The sequence below is a fragment of the Amblyomma americanum genome, chromosome 4 (genome assembly GCF_052857255.1).
Source record: "Amblyomma americanum isolate KBUSLIRL-KWMA chromosome 4, ASM5285725v1, whole genome shotgun sequence".
In the NCBI taxonomy this organism is placed as follows: domain Eukaryota; kingdom Metazoa; phylum Arthropoda; class Arachnida; order Ixodida; family Ixodidae; genus Amblyomma; species Amblyomma americanum.
Genome location: NC_135500.1, coordinates 194,420,380 through 194,444,614, shown reverse-complemented (window position 1 = coordinate 194,444,614; position 24,235 = coordinate 194,420,380). Strand labels below are relative to the sequence as shown.

Below are 24,235 nucleotides of genomic sequence, written 5' to 3'. Positions count from 1 at the left end.
ATCAACATTATTGGCTAATGTTCATTTATTAAAATTTATTGAGAAATATGGTCAAAATAGGGCACTTACCGAATTTAGGAAGTTTCCAGCCACGAGTATCATGTAGAGGACTTCATGCAGAGCTTTGCAGTCCTGTATTTCTGCGTTATAAACCAACAGAAGCATTTTTCTGTAAGCTTCAAAATATGCAAAACGGCAAAGAACAGTCTTTATTGGGGCGACACAGCCATTGTCACAGTCAGGCACGTATCCAAGGGGGGGTCCGAGGAAACCCGGCCCCCGCCCCGGGCTTCGCCCTACACAAGTGACTCGGGCACCTCCCGAAAAAAATTTCTAGCTGCGTGCCTGGTCACAGTATTGCAGAAAACAAACTTGGTAAAAACCGAATCAGGTTATCAACTATTGTTCCTGCGTCTGTAATTATCGCGTAATTGTGGTAACAAAACATGTAAATACTTTTTGAGAGCTCATCCTTGACTCTATTGTTGATCACCAGCATCCATGCTTTTGCGACCTCACGATGCACGTTGTCATTTAAAAATAGAGTGCAGGAATATGCACAGATCCGCTCACATTGAGAAAAAAATGTGCACAGATACTTTATACGTTCGTCATGTTTACTCGATTATATCCACGTAAGTGTAAAGAAACGACAAGAATTAATGTGATGAACATGCGAGCCTATATCAAAGCGTCGACGTCTTAATAAAACAGATCATTTCTGTGCTAAACTGGCTGCGGATAAGTGAACAGACTGTAGAAACTTAAATGACTTTAGTGACAAGAGATACGTAGACATGAGCTATAATTTTTGTGCATTTCTGACGCTAATACGGGATGCTATTACATCCTAAAAGTTCGCATTGTCATTGCTCTATAAAAATCAAGCATTCAAATGCTACATTACACTTTCAGGTGTGTTCTCATACTTCGTTACGTCGTACATCCGTCCAGGCAATTTTTATGACGAAGATTCCTAACAACACGTATATGCACAAGACTGGCGAGGACGAAAAAATTCACAAGCGGTGAGATTCATGCGGATGAGTATGCATTAGCATTGGTTCTGACGGAGCATACATTGCCGCTGATAGGTTCACATCATGCGAGCGGAGGGCGCGATCCCGTCCACCAGTCACTGCGTGGCAAGCCGTACCCCTGCTCCACTCTCCCGGTCCAATCCACCAATCACAGTGTGACACGTCATACGACTTCCCAACACTCCCAACCCCTCGACTCCGATTGGCGACCGCGGTTTGCCTCTAGCCATCCGCCGCCTATCACCTCTCTTCTTCCCTCTCCTAATTTCTCTCTCCTTCGTCTCCCCTGAAAGGGGAGAGAAAAATTTTCCTCTCTCCGCGTTGCCTCCTGCTTACCGAGGCTTCGCACGCCGGACACTTTCTGCGATAATGGGCGTTCTAATGCTAACGCATTAAAAATGACACATTAGAAATAGTAGACGCAGTAAGACGAACTTCTTTGTATCCCAGTTCTTAACCGAGGCTCTAAATGCAATTGAAATTTTGGATTAGGACATCGTGAGGCAATTTCTACTGCATATGTTTCAGACACGGCTAATAATTAAGCGCTTTCGTAAATATTCGTATAAAATGAAATTTGGTTTTTGAGGAAAGGAAATGAAGCAGTAATTGTCTCACGTATGTCGGTGGATACCGGAACAGCGTCGTAAGAGAAGGGAGGAAGGTGGGATTGAAAGAAGGAAGAGAGAAAGAGGTGCCATGGTGGAGGGCTCCGGAGTAATTTCGACCCCCTGGGGATCTTTAACGTGCACTGACATCGCACAGATCCCTAGGTGGTCGAAATTATTGAGTGGCAGAGAAATTTCGCTCCACTGATCACTGATCTTGGTACGGCAAAGACAATTCAGTAAAACAGAAAATTGGATAGTTAGTATGCACTACAATGGCTCTACACTACATCTGGTATGCATACTGTACTACATAATGAACTACAGGGACGAGAAGGCAAAGCAGGAAACCTGGGAAGTATGCGAACAATGTTAGTACTCCGGCAATTATTTTTTTTTCTTATTCGGAACTGCACATAGCTATACAAAAAGGTAGAAACACGTGGTTTAAGAAAAGAGCGTAAAAAAAAGGAGGCACTTAATCTTTCCCTTAAATGTATAACGCGATAGCGTTGACGAGTCCTTTCAGCGGCCTGGGGTCCGCTTTGCGTATCATTTCGCTGACATGGACACTGTTCTTTCTTTCACCATCACGTAAACTTCTTTCACCGTCACATAAACACAGCCACCGGTGGGGATTGTGAGACCCAGATTGCCCTTCCCGAGCAACCTCTCGCGACCAATAATTAGCAGCCACCTGCCACGATGGGCAGCTGGCCCACAATCGGGTGGGCACTTTTCCACTTTCCACGGTGGGCAGACTGTGATGGCGTCACAAAGTCACATGACCTAGGTGGCAGGTGGGCCACCTGCTTTACTTGACACGCCGACGCCGTGGTTGACACTGTGCGGGACCCTAATAATACTATCACGTTAAGAAAAAGAAAAGAAAAGTTGTGTTCTCGCGTTGAGCAGTACATGTTTAGCGAGGACGCTGCATTTATTCAACATACTATAGTCTTACGTAGATGTTTCTGAGGGAAATAAGGAGTAGATGGGAATGACTTCTGACCTTTGGCAGCGTTTCTTAGGCACTTCATGGACGCCTCGAGCGAAGCAACAATTGTGGGCAGTTCCTCTTGAAGCAAGAGGCTTTCCACACGAAGTCGATAGCTGAAAAATAAATAAATAAATAAACATGCGCCGTCAAGGTTTCATCACTCAGTCAGGCTCTTTCAAAATTAGTACCGCTTTTTAGGCGAGATAAACACTTCCTACGCTTTCTTGTCTCAGGACATAATATGTATATGTAGCGTCGCATACTATTTACCACGCCGTCACTATTCATCTCGAACATCACCATCATCAGCCTGACTACGACCGCTGCACGACGAAGGACCCTCCCATATAGCTCCAATTGTCCTGTCCTGTGCCTCCCATGTAGCCAGTTTATTAATTTGTACATATTAATTAGTTCCTTCATCAACATCTGAATGCTCTTCATCGTGCATGTAGTACAGTACCTATATATATATATATATATATGTTCGTGTTCCGTACTTGCAATAAAGAAGATAGAAGAGAGAGTGTTATCGACTGGGACACGGAAATAATCTTGTATAATCCTCACTAGGCATCATTAGGTCTTAATATAGTGGCCTCAGTCTTAGCATAGCACGACGCGGGACCGCAGTCTGCTGCCGCGGCGACCAAAATGCGGGCGCACCTCCCACTGCGAAGGAGAACTTGCAGAGCAAGCGGATTACTCTAAGCATCATCATTGCATATGCTAAGGCACCTTACTTGCGCTGTCTTGTTGCTTTGCGGTATAATTCACCACGCGCTGTATAATTCATACGCCGTGAATAAAAATGACAGGACGCCTGCCCCGTCCCTAGTCGAATTTTTCATACCGAGAAATTCTGGTAGAGCGCATTTCCTCAACAGGAAGTTCTTTATGAACGTAATGTTTTCGCATGTCGCAAGAAGTTAACTCAACAATCAATATATTCGCAGATCCCTCCTCAGGACGCTTGTAGATTTCTGCCATATATTGCCAGATACGCATCCCATTGGAAGTCTTACGCATTCTATGGAAGTTTTAACTACTCGGCGCCAGCGCAGGACGAACTTTAAAAGCAAGATTTTGCTACGCATCGTAAAGGTAGACCATTCCCATCAATATGTTAATAACAGTGTCTTAAAATATTCCACCGTTGCGTCACAATTAAAAGTAATGTCCAAGAAACCTGGATTTGAGCGACCTTCGCGGATCGGATATCGACGAAATGAAGTTTTATAGCTATAGTGTATCAGGGAAAGTTTCGAAAATTTACGGCGTGGCCATCTGCTCTCATCGTAATTTGACGTAGCCTGGAAATACTGACGAAACCGCTTTGCTATCACGTGATCCAAGAGGTCGTGCGCCATGTGAGCCGCAGCCTCCCCCCCCTCCTCCTTGTCGAGAAGGCCCGCCTCCAAACTAACGGCACCCCGTCCCACCCGCAGCACGCCTCCACAAGTGACACAATGCATTGGCTGACGAGTGAGCACGGCATTGTTCTATGCTATGCACATCACCCGCCCTGCCCGTGCTCATTTCTTCTTCTTCATTTAAGCTAGGATAAAGTTAATTCCACCTTATTTCCTAACCCTTTCTGCTCCCTTCTTGTGTTTTAATGTTGGCCGCTTACACTCAGTGGAACGGCCCGGGACCCTTTATTTTACATTTTATTTCCAAGTCCCACCGTAGTATTTGCTTGCCTAAAGCTAAGCCCCGTCAGTTCCCTCTAAGAGGAAATATAAGCTCAGCAGGAAGCGGCAAACCGTCAGGTGGAGACACAATATTAACAGATCTGCGGGGCAGGCGCAGGACAGGGCTAATTGGAGATCAACGGGTTAACGTAACCGAAATACAGCAGACGGGAGCGTATACAGGCTGGGAATCGGTCTTTCTAAACGGTGGGAAAGCGGTAGCGGCACTACGCCTCCAGCTGGTTCGTCTCCCGGAAGAATGAATTCGTATGAACTTGGTTGTTAGGTCGAAGTCTTCGCCATCGATGCGTCGCTGTCCATTCCCGGAGAGTGCACAACAGTTCCTCACTCTGGCAGGCGCAGGATCCTGGCGAGGAAGGCCTCCGGCGGGGCCAGCTGCCCGGGCTCCCGCTCCAGCAGCGCCGCCTCTAGCGCGGCCGCCGACTCGGGCGCCGGCAGGAGCGCCTGCAGCGCGCGCAGCTTGTCGGCGCTCAGGCTGCCCCCTCCCCCTCCTCCTCCCCCGCGGCCCAGCAGCTCCAGCAGCAGCGCCTCGTCCGCTTGGCCGCGGAGCTGCTTCAGGAAGATGCCCACCTGCAAAGAGGGAGAGAAAGAGAGGAGTAATGGCAGCTTTTTGTTTGCGTGCCTATTCCGAGGGGTTTATTCTTCCCCTTCCTCAAAGCGCAATTTCCTAGACATTTGGGACCCGCCGCGGTGGCTCAGTGGTTAGGGCGCTCGACTACTGATCCGGAGTTCCCGGGTTCGAACCCGACCGCGGCGGCTGCGTTTTTATGGAGGAAAAACGCTAAGGCGCCCGTGTGCTGTGCGATGTCAGTGCACGTTAAAGATCCCCAGGTGGTCGAAATTATTCCGGAGCCCTCCACTACGGCACCTCTCTCTTCATTTCTTCTTTCACTCCCTCCTTTGCCCTTCCCTTACGGCGCGGTTCAGGTGTCCAACGATATATGAGACAGATACTGCGCCATTTCCTTTCCCCAAAAAAACCAATTATTATTATTAGACTTTTTGGAGGATCGGAGAGGCCTTGCCAGGCGACAAATCATGCGTGCCTCCGGCAATAAACAGAATTGCTATTGCATTTTTCTTTCTGCCTCTTTGAGGTGATGGGTTTATTTGTGCCATATGCGCCCACTCTTGTCACCGACGTGAGACATGTTCCACGGCACATGCGCGAATGCACGCAGCATGCATGCGGTAGCACAAAATAGACCTGCGTGCGTTCGAGGAAAGGAGGGTATGTCATTCATGTTGGAAACAGAGAGAAAAGAAATGCGCATAAAATATCCTACATAGGACAAAAAAAGGCGTCATAGCCATCGTGAGGCGTGAGGGAAAAACCGCAGAGAAGCAACACGAGGTGAGCCACCCAGGTCACGTGACCTTGTGACATCATCACAACCTTCCCACCGCAATGTGACCAAACTGCCCACCGTGGCAGGAGGCAGTTAAATTAATGATTGGTAGTGAGAGATTGCGCGGGATCCTGGGTGCCACAAGCCCCACCGGTGGCTGCGTTTGAAACAGCCGGAGCAGTTGCGCATCGATTAACCGCTGCACCACTGCGCCAGTAGCGGTATGAAGACTTCCAGCGATCTATGAATGTAGAGTAGAGAATCGCCAATTCTTTATACAGACATTAACATATTGACGCTATCGTGTCATACCCTTAAGGCGGAGCTTAACAATCCCCTCTAGTTTTTCAACTCTGCCTTCACTGTGCTTTACCTCAACACCTGTCCACTGAGGCTCCCTCATCACCCTCTGAGCCCCCATAAGCATGCCACACTCCAACTATGAAAACCGGGTCACCTCTCGCAGCTCACCTGCAGGCTCCTCTGTGCGTCAAGTATCCTCAGCGGAGCCTCGTCTCCCGATCGGCCGGAGCCCGGGTCGCGCGTCCCTCGACCCGGGCCCACTTCACTGCCGCTGCCTGCGCCTCCGCCGCCGGCGCCTCCAGTCGTGCTGGCGCCGCCACCGGAGCCCACGGCGTGCGTCGCGGTCGCTGGCTGCGACGGCTGCTGCTGGCAGAAGAGGCCCTCGAGGTGCGCAAAGTCCAGAGGGGCTCCGGAACCGGAGTGGCTCTCGGCGATGCGACGCCACAGGCTCTTGCGGCCGCCGGCTAGCACCTGCGCGGAAGAGGCCAGGGAGTTGGGAGAGCAGGGCAGGCTGGCATCCCATGCTTCGCTTGTGCAGCAGTTCCGGTGACAGGCCATTAACTCGTTCTTGTAAACCAGCGCAACGGCTCGAAGCCAAACAAGGAAGGGACAAAACACAGCGCTGAACTAACAACAGAATGGTTTTATTCAGGACACAAGTGCTAAAGTACACCCTGGTATCGCAGAAAAACAGAAAAATACAGAGAAAACACCAACTTCCACAAGGCTAATCATTGTGAGTGTGCGGAATATTTGTCGATGCACGTAATCTAGGATTCCAAGTATTCGTGCTCTTTCTTCGAGATAGCAACACAAGGGGTGCTTATGCGTTCCGTACCTAGCCTTATAATCTCTGACGCCTCAATTATCTCTCTGGTGAGCTGATCTTTGCTTTTTGCTAGAATTTTGCTCTTCTCGAACATTGGTCGGCATGAACAATCACGACAGTGAATCCCGATATGACGGACGGCGTTCTTCATATTATAGTTGTGCTCATTAAGTCTTTCATTCAAACAACGACCAGTTTGGCCGACGTACGACCCACGTACGCCCGACGTACGAGGAAGGGAGCGCGGAGAGAGGGCCAGGCGCATGGGAGCGCATTATTTGGCGTCAGGCGCGAGCAGGTTTGTCTTTCGCTCCGGTCACGTGATCTGGTTACGCCACCACCACCGCCGTCGCCACTCAAGCCACAAACAGAGCAGTAACAGCTGCGCTGCATAAACGTATTTGAGGGGGCACTGTATTCTTACCTTCTCTGTCTCTCCCTCCTCGGCTGATAGCTGTCAAAGCGAGAAAGAGGTATAGGGAGGGATCGCACCTTGTGCGCGGGTATCTTGTTCCAGTTGAGCGTGCGCATCTTGGTGCCAGGCTGCGGCCAGGACGGCATCAGGGACGGCACCGGCTCGGACGGGGGTGCCGGCGCGGCTGGCAGGGCGGGAGCCATCGGCGGCGGGGGTGCGGCAGGCATTGGAGGAGGCGGGGGCGGTGGTGGACCCGACGGGACCGGCCCAGGAGGCGCCGGCGGCGGCACCTGCCATAGAAACGGGCAAATCACTTTTAACTGAAATAAGCACCATTTACTACAGGGCGGTGGGCGTAGTTAGGCTGATGATGATGTTGATGACAACTGGGTCACATTCAAACATGAACACTGCTACGCGTTATTCCTCGAGTTGGGGTACGGCGACATCAATTTGCAATTTTGGTTAATATGCAGGTCGCAACTCTTTTTAGGGTCAGATATGAATTATGTTAGTCGCCCACTATGGTCATCATTATCATCACCATCATCACTGTCCCCATGAGCCCGCTAACATCTCTATCGCCGCAAATTTCCAAAATTTCCTCATCCCATATATTTGTCTCGCTCAGTATAGGTCGCTATAGATAAACGTACAGAAGACCAAATAGTGTCCTGCTAATCGGTGTTCGGGATTTGATCTAGCGCAGTCATCAAAGAAATAAAAAAAAGTAGCATGCAACATCGTAGCACCTAGCAGTGAGCTAGCCGAACCAGGGGTCAGGTTCACGAAGCTTGTTATCACGTGAACACAGTTCGTGATTGACCAACGCACAAAGGGTACCACTTCCTGGAGCTGCATTCGAACTGATACGAAGGCATCAATGGCCTTAAGCGGCCTTCTGATGTTTATTTCAGATAAGCAGTACGTTCAGTTGGGGGCAAGTTGGTACAGATGCATCTTTTGTAAAACAGCGCGAACAACGCCGGTCAAGAACACGAAGGGCACCATTTATTTTGAATACCCACTTCACAAAAGCTTCAGCTTTCATAGGGTAACACAGCTTAAACCCATGGCATGAGAAGCGAACAGAAATTTATTTCTTAGTTTCACCACTTGTTGCCCGCGCTCTGCTTTCGTTACTCTCGCAATCTTTCTTTTCTTAGTATTTTTTTTTTGAGGTAATAATGCGAAAGCTAACAGAAGGCAAACATCATTCATTTTTCTTTCTTTTCTGGCAGTGCACATCTTAATAGACAGAGCTAATCCCGTTGATACGTCCACAGTTGTTGCATTTTAGTGATTCTTACATTCTCCTGGTTCTTAGGGTAATTTTTTGGTTTGCATGTTCCTCAGGTCCAGTGGAGAACAGGTGAGCGGGATGGAGACGCACTTTATGTAAATGGCGTGAACAGCAGGGAGAAATCCCTTGCGTAAACACGACACCCCATACTGACGCGTGTCGCCGAAAGAGCTTTCGCAAACTCAGCCAAATTAAGGTGCCGTCTAGCCCCCGAAAGAGGTAGACACAAGTCGAGGTAGATGGGTCGGGGGTATATTTGTATCTGACCTACTATTCTACGCTATAGGAGAAGCGGACGGGGAGGAAAGAAAGATGTAGATGGTGTAGATCGGAAATGATGAAGTCACTATACAATGAGATACATGCATTGTCCAAGACGATGCACATGGTTGCAAACACACAGGCTAGCACACATCTCACTCGCACATGTTGAAAGCTTAATATCGCGCGCATTTCTATTATTTTTGTTTGCCTTGGTCTCCGCGGCGGCTGCTGGCTCGTGGCATCGACAGCAGCACCTCCTGTTGCCGCCGCTCTCACCGGCCGCCGTGGAATCAGCGACGACTGCCGCGGCGGGTTGTGTGGCAGTGGGCGTTGCAACGCCCGAGGTGACCGCGCCGGCGGCCTGTCCGGTTCCGCACCGGTCCAGGGCCTCGAGACTGGTCTGGCTGTGTTTGGTCTGGCGCACGGGCGTGTCCCAGGCGTCGTCGGCGAGCAGCCGCTGCAGGGCACGCAGAAGGTACGCCTCCCGCTTGGCGCTGCCGGAAGCCCGCGTGGACAGGGCCGTCCATGCCTGCTGCAGCGTCTCTGGGGGACCCGAAGCTCCCGACGGCCATCCGCTCTCCTCGGGAGGTGGAGACGTCAAGCCCGCTGGCACCTGGGGGAAGGAATCTTTCTGGCGCACCTGCACTGGCGCTTCGAGTTGCGTGTACTAGTCAGCTGCAACTATGTTGAAGCTCGTTATAACGATGTTGCAGAGGCCACCGGCGATTACTTCGTTATAGCCCTTGTTGACCGAGCTTCTAAGTGGAATCGTCATTCCTTCGTTATATCAGTTATTTCGTTATAACCAGGTTCGTTATAACGAGGTTCGACAGTAGTTCTTCTAATAGCTACTTATAATTGAGCTGACTGTGCGGTTACGAAGCATACAAGTGGGAGTCTGAAGTAACTGGAACACTTTTGTGATAACGAAGCTCACTGAGCAGTGACCTTCCAGAGTTTACCAGTGGAAAAATTCATCGCCTTATTAGTGCGCCAACCAACTACGCCCCCCCCCCCCCCAACCCCCATATTCCGAAAGTTCTGAACCCCAGAGCAATTAGCTCGCGGAACCGTGTTTCGTTTACCCTTGACGTGAGTGGAACGTGCAGTGCTTTCCGAACGACCCTTAGGAAACGGCGGGCAGCCAAAGCAGTCGCCGAGACGTGCAATGGGGTTCCTGTGTCGCTTCCCGAGCTATAATGGCTTTAGGTAGTGAGCGTCAACTTTGCGAAGAGCAAACCGAGCATGTTTGTTAAAAGACGCCCTAAAGACGATTTTATTAGTCGTGCATTTGTTTCAAGAACTTGCTGTTCAGTACCCTAGGCCATTTCTAGAGCACTTTGCTCAAGCACGGGCGTATTTTTATTTTCCAGAAAATCGTTTCGAAATGCGCTATTGGTATTCCCTGCGACCTCAAAAGAGTCGACGACGTTATTCTTGACAACAGACTAAAAAATTCGCGCCGAGCGGCGAAATCGTAATCATATAAAAGTGACACCACGACCTGCTTTTCATAACTATATTAACCTTTAAGGTGAGAAATGCATGAAAGCGTAACGTTTAAGAAAAATGCTACGAAAAACCAGATGCTGATACCAACAGTAACGAGGCAAGAGTTTCAGGGTGTCAACAGATAGCAAGCGAGATATTCACGTTATAGCACTGGGTCATATGATGCCCGCCTTGGATTGCCAGTTTGCCCAGATGCCTTCTGTATATCAGCGTTTCAAAAACAAACAAAAACTCGCGATCTAGAATAAACGTACTATGGTGACCTACGAAGCTTATTCAACAGCATATGTAATAAGTGAAATTCACTTTGATGTCCCTTAGAGCCCCTATAGAACGATTTTGCAGGACACACGATTTACACTACCACATCAATGCTCGCAACTTGCGAGTGCCGTTAGGCAGTGGGCGCCAGTGGGAGGTGATAGTTCCGTACACGACGCGTTGTCAGGTACACAGCAGCCACCTGCATGTCGACCCAGTAACATGAAGAGCACGCATGGGGGCAATTCAATACTGGTAGTGGCTAAATCACGTCGCAATTGTTGAATAGCTTTGCGGCAAAACTAAGTTGCAAATTAGTACACATTTGAGCTCAAAGAAGCGCACGATTCGCGAAAGGTTATATCCTTGTTTCCCCGCATTGCCCGCAATATCCGCCTTCGATGCTTGCGTAGGTTTTTTTTAGGTTTCAGCGACCGATTAAGTTCTGTCCCTGGCTGCAAATTCAATAAAATATGTATAAATGCGTGCGTACGTCGCCTTGAACGTGAGCAAGAGGAAAACCTGTCACTTTATCGACATTTTAATCTTCGACTGACTTAATAAAGCCACACACATCAACATCTTAACGCTTATAATTTCATCGTGTGATTAGACTTTTGTTTATGTGGCAAGCAAAAACGCTTTAACGACAGAATATTTTCTTGTTACGAAGAGACTCACTGTGGCTGTCATGAATTTCGGCGGAGTTTCACATCAAGCTTAGGTTGTAGCCGACTGTATACAAGCCACTTCCCGTGCCGTGCTCTCACCTGTGAGCCCCGGGCTCTGAGCTCGGCGCGCAGCCGCGCCCTCTCGCGTCCGCTCAGCGCCTTATTGGCGAGGGCCAGCAGCGGCGGCGCCTCGTCGTCAGTGCCGCGAGAGATGGCCAGGGCCAGGGCCGCTAGCCGGGTGCGCTGGGCTCGTAGGGTGGCCAGCTGGTCCAGGGTGGCCAGCGCCCGCCGGGTACCCTCGCCGCCACGCGCGCACAGTGCCACCAGGAGCTCCCACACCTGGCGCCGCAGGTCGCTATTGTTGGAGGCGGCCGCTGCGCGGGCCACACACACACCGAGGCCGACGTCACGCCTAAGCGTCACACGGTCGACTAAGGCAGAATTAAGCATAATTAGAATTTCTCTTCTACCCCCATCATCCCCCATTATATCCCTCTTTCCTATCCCCCCCCCCCCCCCCCCACACACACCATTCCCCGTCAGCCTATGAGTAGCAGGAGAGAGAACTCAGCCGAACTCTCTCACTTTCTTTGTAAATAAACCTCTCTCTCACTCTGACTCTTTTGCTCCCTCTAGTATGATTAGCCAACTCGATCTACGTAATCGATAAGCGGCTCGATAGAAGACTAATGAGCCGCTTTCGAGGGTGGTCTCGCGTTTACATGGATTTTCCCAGTGGCTTAATGATTGACTCAGCTGAATGTAAGATTAACCGATGCTTGTGGCGTGGCATGAAATAGAGACGCACTGGCGGTCTCTGACGTTAACCTTGAACATTCCCCCGTTATGCGTCGGCTCTCCGGCGGCATCTTTGATGCAACGCTTCGATCGTGCATGTCAAATGTTTTTCGCTGTAACTCTTAAGGCAGATCAAAACATGCACAGGCCTTGCGATAGGAAATAAGCAGATTTCAGGCTGTGAGTACGTAGCCACAGATTGCGTCCTAAAATCGCTTTTCCGAGGCGAAAATTCTCTTCGTGCGCTGCTTGAGGCATTGCAGCGCATTTGAGACCGTTTATAGTAAAGTTCCGCCGATCGACATCCTGCACCCGTACCGTCCTGGCGTGTCTGAAGGGCTTGAAATTCATTTACAGCCGAGGTGGAATCTGAATGAGCGTTTCTTACTCAGACCACATTGAAATTCGGTTACCTGTCATGAATTAAGGTTGGTCAGACAAGCGGTCTAGAGTCCAGAATTAGTGCTGAGAATGACAAATCTGCAAATGCATCTTATAACCTGGAAAGGCAGCCACAATATGGCCTAGCCATATGAAGGCAGGTTTCAATCGGAGCGATGGAGGAGTGCACAGAGTACAAGCTAAAATAAATGCCATAAACTTGCAGCGAAGACCAGGGGTAATAACGCTCAGTGATGTTCATTCTGGTCATTATTTTTTTCCTTCAGCTACATGAAAAGTCAGGCAATTTGGGATTAAACGAAAAAAAATTCGGCTGTTAACATTTTCTGAAAAGAAATGAAATTTTCCTTTTTGCCAAGTTTTACTCCTAAAATTTTCTGAAAAAGGAGGATGGTTTATGGGGGTTGAACGTCCCAAAGCGACTCCGGCCATGAGAGACGCCGTGGTGAAGGTCTCCGGAAATTTCGACCACCTGAGGTGCTTTAACGTGCACTGAAATCGCACAGTACACAAGCCTCTAGAATTTCGCCTCCATCGAAATTCGAGCGCCACGGCCGGGATCGAACCCGCGTCTTTCAAGCTAGCAGCCGAGCGCCGTAACCACTCCGTCACCGCGGCGGCTCTGAAAGAGGCGGAATTCCCCGATTCAAACGTCACTGGTATTGCTTCAGTCTGGCTCTACAGTGCGCCATTTCCTTTCCCCAAAAACCAATTAATATTATTATTATTTGCGGCTGCGAGATTCACTTATATCGAAGCCTTAGAGTCAGGCTGAAGCAATACCAGTGCACTGCGCCATTTCCTTTCCCCCAAAACCAATTATTATTATTATTTTCGGCTGCGAGATCCACTTATATCGAAGCCTTAGAGCCAGACTGAAGCAATACCAGTGACGTTGCCGCAAATAATCGGCGTGCTTTTGAAACGTGCTCCGTCTACAGAAAACCACCGTTGCTGCGTGCCAAGTAGAAAAATCAAGTAGAAAAATGAACACTTTTACTCGCAAAATTGGAGTACATATACCAGTTCGCTGACTTCGCGTGCAGACGACCTTAGTAGCTCACTCTGATCCGAAAGGCAAGTACTAAAGAATATGATGGCTTTTTCATCGATCCAAGAGGCAACTCTTTTACTGAAAAAACAACAACAGTAATTAACCGGGAGATTGGGGGAGGGGAGCCTGTGCAAGAAGAACACACTGCATGGTACTTTATTGCGGTCACTGTTCAATCCTGATGTGCTGATTGCTCAAACGTTATCGAGGCGCACAGGAGAAATTTCGATGATATCGAACTATGCACATGCTCCCTTTAGTAATAATAACTGACAATACGGCATGCATATGGGCAGCAACATTTCCTTGAGACGTGTCGCACTTCTGTGGCTGTCACTAAACTTGCTAACGCTGTAACACGTCGGCTGGAAAGACTGATCTAAATTTATGTTCCCAGGCAGACGAAGTCCTCGCACCTCCCTTAGACTAATTGTAGGGTTTCGTTCTTGCCACGTGAGATAAAGCGCCTTTTTTTTCTGCAGCGACTAAACGCTCGGCAAGGCAGCACTTATCGCAGTTAGTTAATGAGCGCTGTAATATCATCTACCTATCTTTCTTCCTTTGAGTGCGCCCAACTGTGCGCTACTATTGTGCTCACAGCTCTGTAGACCCCAGACATCTTTTAATGTCATTTATGCGACAACACGCCTTCCCAGTAAGGTAATTCCGTGATAGCACACTATTGTCGTTGCTGTCATCCGGGCCATGTCCACTGCATAACAAGGCTTCCTCCCAATGATTGACACCTAACTGTGAACTACGTCGACGACATAGTGTCTTCTGTATTTTCCTTTGCATCTACGCTGTTTCATTTACGCCACAATGGCCGCAACTCGCTCAGCAGTAATTTCTATGGGAAGATATTACTGGAACAGAATTGACATGCTTTGGCGCAGACTGACACAAAAGTCGGTTCTTGTCTTACGTATAAGATACGCCTCAAGTGACTTGAAAAGCACCCCCGAAATATTATTCCAGCTTTAATCAGCCAGTTAATCATGCGACAACTTTCCTCATGACGGCGGCGCGGTCTCATCGCGAAGGATACGGACAGATTGTCTTCTTTCTTGGAAACAGCTAAGTTGGCTACCTGCTGCTTTTCCAACACGAGCCATAGTCCAAAGGCCTTCGTAGCTTGTTTTTTTTTTTTTCGAAGAGAAAAACAAAGGGAAGACGAATAAATCTTCGACGATTGTTTTTCGCTAGTGCGTCACTCTCCGATGGTGCCAGGGTAGTCCCTGTAGCTCAGCTCATGCTTATTAATGAGGACCTTCGAGGCAAGAGCGTTTTCTCTACATAGCCCGGTTGTCTTGCTGCCACAAACGGCAGATAACGGCGATCGAGAGGCCGCGAAGAACACGTGCGTCGGGTTCCTTAGTTGACGAAAAAGATAACTGAAAGGAGGCGTTTCTTGAGTGTTATTTGGTTTGCGTGTTGCATGGGCCCTACCTCTGTAAACTTCTGTTACGAAAAACTCGCATTTATCCACAGTGGACAATTCGTCAGAGTGCACTTGTTATGCCATGCATGAGCAGTCTCTGCTGTTCCTGTATTCATATAATACTTTTTTCAGTTAGGCCAAGAAAGTTAAAGTTGTGAGCTAGGTGCTTGCCCTTCCCGCTCATTCTTTGCTCCCAGCTCTGTCGGCCTCGCGAAATGATTCGCAGTCTGTAGCGGAGACGCCCCTAGTCGTAAACTTTCTCGGGCTTTGGGACGGCACGAAAGTTTTGACGTTCCCCAAACAGGGCACTCCTTCGTCCCCGTTTTATGGCATTCCTCTTGTTGAAGGCCGGAAGTAGAGAGCAGTTGGGGGCAGCTCTCCAAGGATACAGAGCCAACAACAAAAAAAAAGTCGCAGTTAACGGAAAATCGCTCCTGTGGGAGGAGATATGAGCATCATGTGATCAGCTCACGTGGACGCAGCTGAAGACAGCAAAGAGCGGAGGAGGATGGCATGGAGAGAGGGAGAGAGAGAACGAATAAGGTGAATACGACGAGAAGATCCCACTCCGCCTCGCGTCCTGTCCCAGGTAAAGAGACGCGACAAGCTTGCGTAGTTCGCAAGCTGGTTATACCGCACCTTCATGGACACTTTCATGTCAAAACAGAAATGTTTACAAACAAAAACAGAAGTACACTAGTCCGATTTGTATACCTTCACCGACGAGTGTCCGGTCTATAGGCTTTTCATCAGTGGTATTGAGCATATGGTCGCGCCTTGCCCAAAGTGCGCCCCACATACTCACCGGTGGCCAAGGTTCGGGTGTACTCCGGGTGCTCCACCACGTAGTCGAGTCCAATGCGCAGCTCCATGGTGTTGTCCTCTTCCTCGTCCTCGTCCTCGTCGTTGTCGTGCTCCTGCTGCTCCTCCTGTTGAAGTTTCTCCGGCGCGCAGGTCGTCGTCGTCGGCGAGCGGCTGCTGCCACCCGAGGCTGCCGCCACGATGTCCGCCGTCGCGGCGGCGGGGACGCACGCCGCGCCCACCATACGTGCGGGTCGCCCACGACCAGCGCTCGACGAGCGCCCGCGCGCTGGGCGCCAAGGACGCCGCGCCGGCGAGCCGCGTCACCGGGGCCCCCTCCGCATATATGGACGCCCGCCGAGCGACAGTGACGGCCACCACGTCTCTTTCCCGAGTGCGGCAGCCGCCAGAAAGAAACCCCACCGACCGCAGTGCGTGCGTCTTGTGCGTGCGAGTTGCTACACACACGCGCAAGCTTGTACATACTTGTGCCATGTGGATAGAAGCGTGTAACCTCTGCGTGCCCCTCCCTACACCGTCCCCCACCCCCCTACCTTTTCCTACACAACACCCGTGCATAGGTGAAACCGCAGTCTGGCGGTGGCATGAATTAAGAAAGCGGAAGGGCGAAGAGATTTGGATGCGCGCTCGGCTCGTAAGCCAGCACGCCTGCCCCCTTTCCCGGTCGACTTCCTCCGTTGCGATATGCGTTATTCGCGCCGGCGCTACGGCGACCTCAGCGCGGGAGGCAGGTCTTCTGTAATGGCTCCAGCGCGCCAGCGCACACGGGAGCAATTAGTAGTCGATGCCAAAGCCGGCAAATTACGAGCAGCTAGCCGCTCGCGCACCGCGCGTGTTGCCGCTGGGAGAAGGAGAGAGCTTTTTTCGGCGAAGAGAGGGAAAATAATGGGGGGTAAATGCGACGGAGGGCAGGGCACATTAAAACGAGCAGCTCGTATAGCTTGCCCGTGCCTCGAGTAAATGCCGCTCTTTTGCGGCCAGTTCTGTTCTTGCCCGGCAAATTCTGCAGTCTGAGAAAAAAAAAAAAACGAATGGCGAGAAACAACAGTCGTTAGCCCTCGGAACACCCGCACATGGAGCGGGAAAATTTTGGGATGGCGCTATCGTTAAGTTCGCAAGGTTCAGGCCCCTAGCGACGAGCGTATAACAAAAAGCGCAGTGACGTCACGGTAGTTTGACGTCAAACATCACGTGATACGTGGAGTTCATCAATCTTATATACGCGTACGCATGGTATCGCAGGTACCAGCGTGCACATGAGGCTACTGGTTGCTGCGGGAGCCAATCACAGCTCAAGCAGTGTGAATAATAAACAATTAGGCTGCACTGCGCGGAGATGGCACAACGTCCGCAGTCACATCATCGGACATTGAGGGCGGAAAGGCGGGATTTTTTTCAGAGCACGATGCCGTTAGGGTAGCGGAGTGAGCTTGGTGAGATGTTTTGATGTAGCTCGAGAAAGGAAACTAAACGCATGCTTGGGGACCTGAATATATGACGTGCAGCGGTGCACCCTTAAAGAAAGGAAAGAAATATAATGTTCAACGTTGAACATTTTGAGGAGAGAGAAAGATTTACAATTGCCAGGGAGATGATGGAAGTTGTAAGCTAGTACATGGCACCAGCAAAAGTTTACAGAATGCGAGTGTTTGGAAACGAATTTATTGTAAAACTGCCCCATGACACAGTCACCTGGTACTGATATCACAAGGTCAAGCATGCAGGTCCGCTCATATCTACAGCCATTTCAGGCTATTTGGATTGCGTGACTGCGCTAAGATGATTTTTTTTTCTGCCCACCCGCACCCCGTAATCTATTTCTGTCGACTGCGGAGTGCATTTGGTAAGCACTTTCAAGCCAGGAATAGCAGCTTACAAATATCGCACGAGGAATATACACAATAAATGTGTCATGCCAATACCCATCTGTGTGGCTAAAATCTCGAGAGTAGCGAAAATGTTTGCCCTGTGGACAGTGCGGCTAGTTATATGGAGTTAAAACGACGTAACAGCGTGCAAGAGGTGACGGACGAGAGTGCGAGGAGCGCAGCCTAAACGCTGCTTTTCTTTAGAATTTTTTTTCGAAAAAAAAAACAAAACATTACACCGGTATGAATACCAAGAATTAGTCCAACAGTCATTCCGCTGCAGTTAATCTCGCAACTGAGCCAAAAACAGACAAACATATTTGGCATCTAACCAGCCTGCCAAATGCTTAAGAGCAATAAACACCACGATCTTTTTTCTGGTTCAGAAAGCACACTGAACTCTGCCTGCAATGTGTACCTAAGCAGCTCCTTGAATAGTCTGAGATAATATTGCCATGTTTGCTGCCTGCAGCCCTGGAAAAGATGGCAATATTGTTCTCACCAGAAACAGGCGACAGCGTGCGCCCCAACGCTCCGAAACTTGTCCTCCCAAGGCCATCTCCTGCACACAAGAGTGGTATTTTCGCTTTCACGAGGGACACGTATACGGGCGGCATAGACGTGCAGACGCATGTCTCGCGCATTTTTGCTCAAAGTTCAACCCCTGTGCCGCACCTCAGGAAGACTAAAATTTGAGCTATAGCTTACTCTACGCTATAAACTGCCTGGTAGAGTAATTAGCATGTATTAAATGTTTTTGAACAACATGCTTTTTCGTCTGTTCACGAATATGAATGATTTCTGGCTCGTCCTTCTTATGTAGGATCTCTGAAGTCTTTCTTCCTGAGAATTAAACTCCGTTACTACGCTATATGTGAAAAAAGAACTAGACTGGCTGGGGGATTTATAAATCGGTGAGAAAACAAACAAACAACAGGTTCGGGTTCATCACCATGTTTTTATACGCGTCGAGCGTTTGGATGTTGCCGGGCAAGCTTGCCTGATGTTACTTGCCAGCCATCGATGTCAGGTTTGCTCAGATCTCAGCGAGAGCTTGAACTCTCGCCTCGCTGAATCCTGAACAAAAGATATATTCAGTCAATCGAATGCTACAGTTGTATCTTCGACATCTTTCAGAGTGAACAACTTTGGGGCAAGTCTCGACACGCCATCTCTACAGTTGCGCTGAACGGTCTTTGCATAAAAATATATAACTGGAAATCAGAATAGCGCTTCTCGATACCACTTTCAGGCTCAATTTATCATTCTGATTCAACACAAGAATTCTTTTCCTCCTGAATAGTATATCGAAGCCTCAATAAAGTCAATTCGTTAGCTGTCAAACGGAACATACCAGTAGTTAATATTTTACGCGCACTTACAAAATTTCTTAACCTGTCAAAATAGTTTAAAACTGTAATATTAAAATACAGAGATTTGTGAAATTAATGCCCAAGAGATTGTGGAATCATTTCCTATTTCAAATATGCACATGATGCTTTAAATTCAGGAAAGAAAATTGGCATTAGCACTGGTGGCAGAATCTGTCAGCAAGAAAATGGCGGAGGAATCGCTGCCAGGCTCCCTGTTTTGAGAAATATTATTCCCTGCGTTCGCTAGCTGGCTCAAAAAACTACAGACGCTGCAAGTGAAGGGAGTTAAATTAGCTTGAAACAAAGAAATGAGTGTAGGTAGAGCATACTACGGGAAAAATTCTGCAAGTTCACAGTGCGCACAACTGGGTGCACATCGCCTTGATAGGCTAAACTAGAATAGCTTGAACAATAATAATAATAAAAAAGAAGTGCTCGCGTTATGAGGTGCATGGCCCACGTCATGCGCGCGAGAGCTTGAAGCTCTGAATAAAACGCGCACGTGCACACTTTTCTACGTGCAGGAATATGACATTGACTGCTGGCATTAATATAAAAAGGTCCTATAGATAAGAGGGGCAATGATACACTCGGACCACTCTATTCGGCAGTTTCCGCCCCAGTGTCTTGTGTTTCCTTAAAAAAACCGCAGGTGCCCGTTCGAGCCAAGGTGGAGTTACTGTGCCATAATATAGAACCCTCGTTGGAGCGAAAACCCGACGACAGGCGTCGTCACACTGGCGTGCAGCCGGATTGGCTGGCGGGCTGTGACGTCACCAAAGCGGAGAAATTCCATTTGATGGACAGACGTGAAGTCAGCACACTGGCAGTGGTGTCACCAGAGAAAAAATCTCACTGATTGGAGGGACGTCAATACTGCTGTAGTGACGTCATAAGACTGGCGAATGGCCATTGGTTTGAGGGAAGTGACGTCATAAGACTGGCGAATGGCCATTGGCTGGATGGAAGTGACGTCTCCAGAACAAGTTCTTCTGTGTGAAGCCTCCACCTGTCTGTGTGAAGCAAACCGTGGCAAATTGCAGGTAGTGTAGGCGAAGTGCTCGGAAAGAGCATTGCTCAGGAAAAGCAGCCCGGGATTCTCAAGCCCCACCAGTCGCTTCAGGCAAAGGCATGAACAGCGCCGAATGCTATCGCATTTAACAGGTAATGGAATTATGTCTCCCTGAGTTCTTTCTTTTTATCGCTGCACCTGAGGACGTGCTGGTGCAGAGAGAAATTTGCCGGCCTTTGCGAATGGAAATCTGTGGAAAAGACATCAATTCTCACCAAGCGGGAGCCTTAATTTCCGGCGACAGGCCGCCGACGACTGCCATCAGCGCCGCGCTGTAACAAATGATCGGACGGCGCCTATGAAAGCGACCCTGGTCCCACGAGCTGAAGCAGCGTGAGGGCGGTTCGAACGACTGCCGCAGAAGGGATTTTGAAAAAGTGGTTCTGTGGTGGCCATCGAATATTCAACGTCGAAATACTAATCGAATATCCGGCTGTCCGATTCGCTTATTTTCAAACAGTAACGTCTCATTGAGGGAATTTTTCCTTTTCCAGAGAATTTCAGCAGTAAAATTTGACGAAAAAGAATTTTTAATGGGTTCTCAGATAATACTAGCGCCGAAATTTTCTCGTTTTTTTTTTAATTTCCAAACTGCGGCAGGAAATACTGAGAGAAATAAGAGTTTTTAGGTCGAATTAAAGGAACTTCGGTTAAGACATGGAATAACACTGCTTTCAAATGCATCCGAAATATTGAGTACTTCACACGAGTATTATTATAATTTTCGAACAGTTATGGATGCTCAGTAACAGGACAATGACAAAGCATCATTCCACAAGAACATCAGAAAGAAGCCCCCGCTACGACGCCACGCCCTGTGATCGGTATGTACTGGAGACAGGACAAGGGAACTTACAGAGCCTCTTCTGGGACTAGCGATGCCAACGTGCTATTGCTTACCTACACGTTTTGTCATGATTGTGTGTTCTTTTTTAACCAATCACGCTCACTCAGCAGCGCGTTCTCGAAAAGCCTGATCATGTGAATGTACCGTAGATAAAACTGTCTTCTATGTTCTTTCCCCTCTTTTACGATCAGTGTACACAATTTTTCTTCTCCCCTTGCAACATATTTGATTTGTAGTCGGATCGCTTCTTTTGCCGTGTTCGGTTCATACTACAATCGGATATTTTGCCAATCGATTCGTATTTCATCCCGAAGCTATGCTATCTATTTGTTTTCTGTTCAGCTGCCAAAATTTTTTTTCCGCACGCCCCTTGTGCTTCTGCTTTTTACGACCAGATGTTTAATAAGGATACGCAGAAGCAACTGAAGAATACGAATGAAAGGTCCTTACGTCCTCAGCTCCATCGGTTTTTCGACGACGCTATTTTAGTACGCTGTAGCTAAAACTACAACGCGAAGACAGTTACACACCCACCTCCTTTAGCCGCCGCGGTGGCTCAGTGGTTATGGCGCTCGGCTGCTGACTCGAAAGACGCGGGCGCGGCGGTCGCATTTCGATGGAGGCGAAATGTTAGAGGCCCGTGTACTGTGCGATGGCAGTGCATGTTAAAGAACCCCAAGTGGTCGAAATTATCCGGAGCCCTCCACTACGACGTCGCTCATAGCGTGAGTCGCTTTGGGACGTAAAACCCCAAAAACCAAACCATCTATAGTTTCTGGAGTTTAACGTCCCAAAGCGACTCGGGCTATGAGAGACGCCGTAGTGGAGGGCTCCGGAAATTTCCACCACCAAGGGTTCTTTAACGTGCACTCACATCGCATAGTACACGGGTCTCTAACGTTAGGCCTCCATCGAAATACGACCGCCGCGGCCGGGATCGACCCCGCCTCTTTCGGTTCGGCAGCCGAGCGCCATAACCACTGAGCCACCGCGGCGGCCAAACCAACAAAGTCATCTGCTTTCCAGCTGTGCCCTAATCCGCCCTCCCTATTTCGACACATTCGCTCTTCCATGGAGTACACCATTCGTACAGCCGAAAATTGCTGAACAAATGCGAATGTATAGATATATAAGCTATATAAAAGGGAACACAGGAGCGCACGGCCTCCGCGCATCGTGAAGCACTGCAGCTGACAACCAAGGGGAATGGGCGGCAAGAGGCGCATGCGAGGAAATAGCATCCAACCATGCTTACTGGTCATGTGCCTTTGTTTCAAATTCTTACCGGCTCCAGGCGGGAGGCCACGCGCTCCCGTGTTCCCTCTCGCGCTGCTTCTACCCGTACACGCTTTATTTTTTCCCTCCCTGAGCGCGGGCGCTGCCTAATCAACGCAGAGACTTTGCCAAAATCGGGCACGCGAGCTCCCACAGTCTCGCATACGCCCTTAAACTTTAGTGCGCGCACAAATTCTCGCTTCCTCTTTTGAAGAAAGATATAATACCAAACGCGACAGGCCTGTCTGCACCGTGCAGAGAGTATCACGTCGTCTGCGCGAGGCCCGTGAAGCAGGAAGACGCTTGGAAACACCAGCAACACGCTTTCGTTTTCTGAGCGCGTCGTCGCCGAAACACCCGAGGCGCGCCCTGTGCAGTCACGACGGTTGGACGGCATAATTTTTCAAGAGCGAGACATATTTCACCAGGCGCGTGCCGACAGCGGGAGGAACGACGCGTGCGCAGGCGCGGCTGCTTTTGGCGTCGCACTCGTTTTGCATATCGGAATCATTAAGCTTGTTTAAGAGCGACTAGCACGCAGAAGACTCTGGTGAGCGGAAATGGCAATGACGGTGACAACTACACGCCGCGCACGATTTGTGTTCAGGTGAGCGAATATATATATATATATATATATATATATATATATATATATATATATATATATATATATATATATATATATATATATATATATATATATATATATATATATATATATATATATATATATATATATATATATATATATATATATATATATAAGGCAAATGAAGTGAGGGGCTCGTTTGACAAACATATTAAGGAAGCCAACAGTCACCGAAACCAAGGTGCATAGGAGAATGTTTCTATATTTTTAAATATCTAGTGCCAATCAATTAGTTTTTTTAAAAGAAAATTACTTATAAAGCAGCAGAAAAACAACCATGCCACCGGTGGGATCCGAACCCACGGCCTCCGAATATCGCGTCCGGTGCTCTACCAACTGAGCTACGGCGACGGCTGTCCAATCTGCTGCTCTCGTTGGTATTTATGTTTATTAACGTGTAAGCGAACTTTGAGAGGGTTCACCAGCGCCACCTTCGTCCATAGCGGCGGACGTAGCATGTCCTGTATTAACGTGTGTGACGTGGAACGTCATCGAACAGCGAGGGCGGAAACTGTGTGAGAGCCCTCTTATGCTACCTATGGCATCAAGACTGCCAGAACCGAGACCCTCGTTAAGCTATTGTCAGACAATGTAAAGTAAATCAGGGGCTCGTTTATTTATTTTTATTTATTTATTTGAAATACTGCCAGTCTCTAGTTGAGACCTTAGCAGGTGGGCATAACACGTATCACAGCAGAGGATAACATTTCTAAAAGCGGCTGTGCGAAAGACAGCTATAAATTAGACAGTTCATATCACAGAAAAAAAAGCTCAAAAGAAGTTGACAGATTTGCTCAAGTAACTGAAGAAAAAACATGCTCGTTCGAAAAAATGAACATTAACATGGCCACAACACATCGTGTACTCCTTAAAATAGACAAAAAATGCAGGAAAATCTTTCTAACCACTCCTGTAGTTTTAAAACACGGCTTCTAGTTCAGTACAAAAATTTGAAAATGAATCGGCGTTAGTTATGGATTCGTCTAGAGGGTTCCATTCTCTTGTTACTAGCGGGAAGAAAGAATTTTTGAAGGTGTCACTGTGATAAGGATATCCGGTTAGCGTATACGCGTGCTGGTTTCTTAATGCACGTTTTAGTGACAGTGAAATGTACTTTGATGAATCGATCTTAAAAGTGTTATTAAGGAGCTGATAAAGAAACTTTAGTCGCGCGCGCTTTGCCCTTGTTGACAGCGTTTCAAGCCTGGAGATTTCAGCTAGTTGTGTTGGTGAGTCGTTTTTTTTTGTATCTGTTGTGAATAAACCTCACTGCTTTACGTTGAATTCTTTCAAGTCGCGAAATATTGGTTACAGACTGAGGAAACCAAACAGTGTTAGCATATTCTAGTACAGACCTAACAAAC

General features: G+C 48.5%; 1 protein-coding gene across 1 annotated transcript in view; it reads right to left on the bottom strand.

Annotated features, from left to right (window-relative positions):
• Positions 1–16,152, bottom strand: part of LOC144128945 (uncharacterized) — a 34,137-nt gene extending 17,985 nt beyond the window's left edge. Inside the window, exons 1-8 of the mRNA XM_077662769.1 lie at positions 15,771–16,152; positions 11,370–11,644; positions 9,035–9,439; positions 7,337–7,549; positions 6,184–6,486; positions 4,692–4,933; positions 2,661–2,761; positions 70–140 (exon numbers count right to left, since the gene is read on the bottom strand). Coding sequence (XP_077518895.1) covers positions 70–140; positions 2,661–2,761; positions 4,692–4,933; positions 6,184–6,486; positions 7,337–7,549; positions 9,035–9,439; positions 11,370–11,644; positions 15,771–16,011 — 1,851 coding nt within the window. The 5' untranslated portion in view covers positions 16,012–16,152. The remainder of the gene's footprint in view (positions 1–69; positions 141–2,660; positions 2,762–4,691; positions 4,934–6,183; positions 6,487–7,336; positions 7,550–9,034; positions 9,440–11,369; positions 11,645–15,770) is intronic.
• Between the last annotated feature and the right edge of the window lie 8,083 nt (positions 16,153–24,235).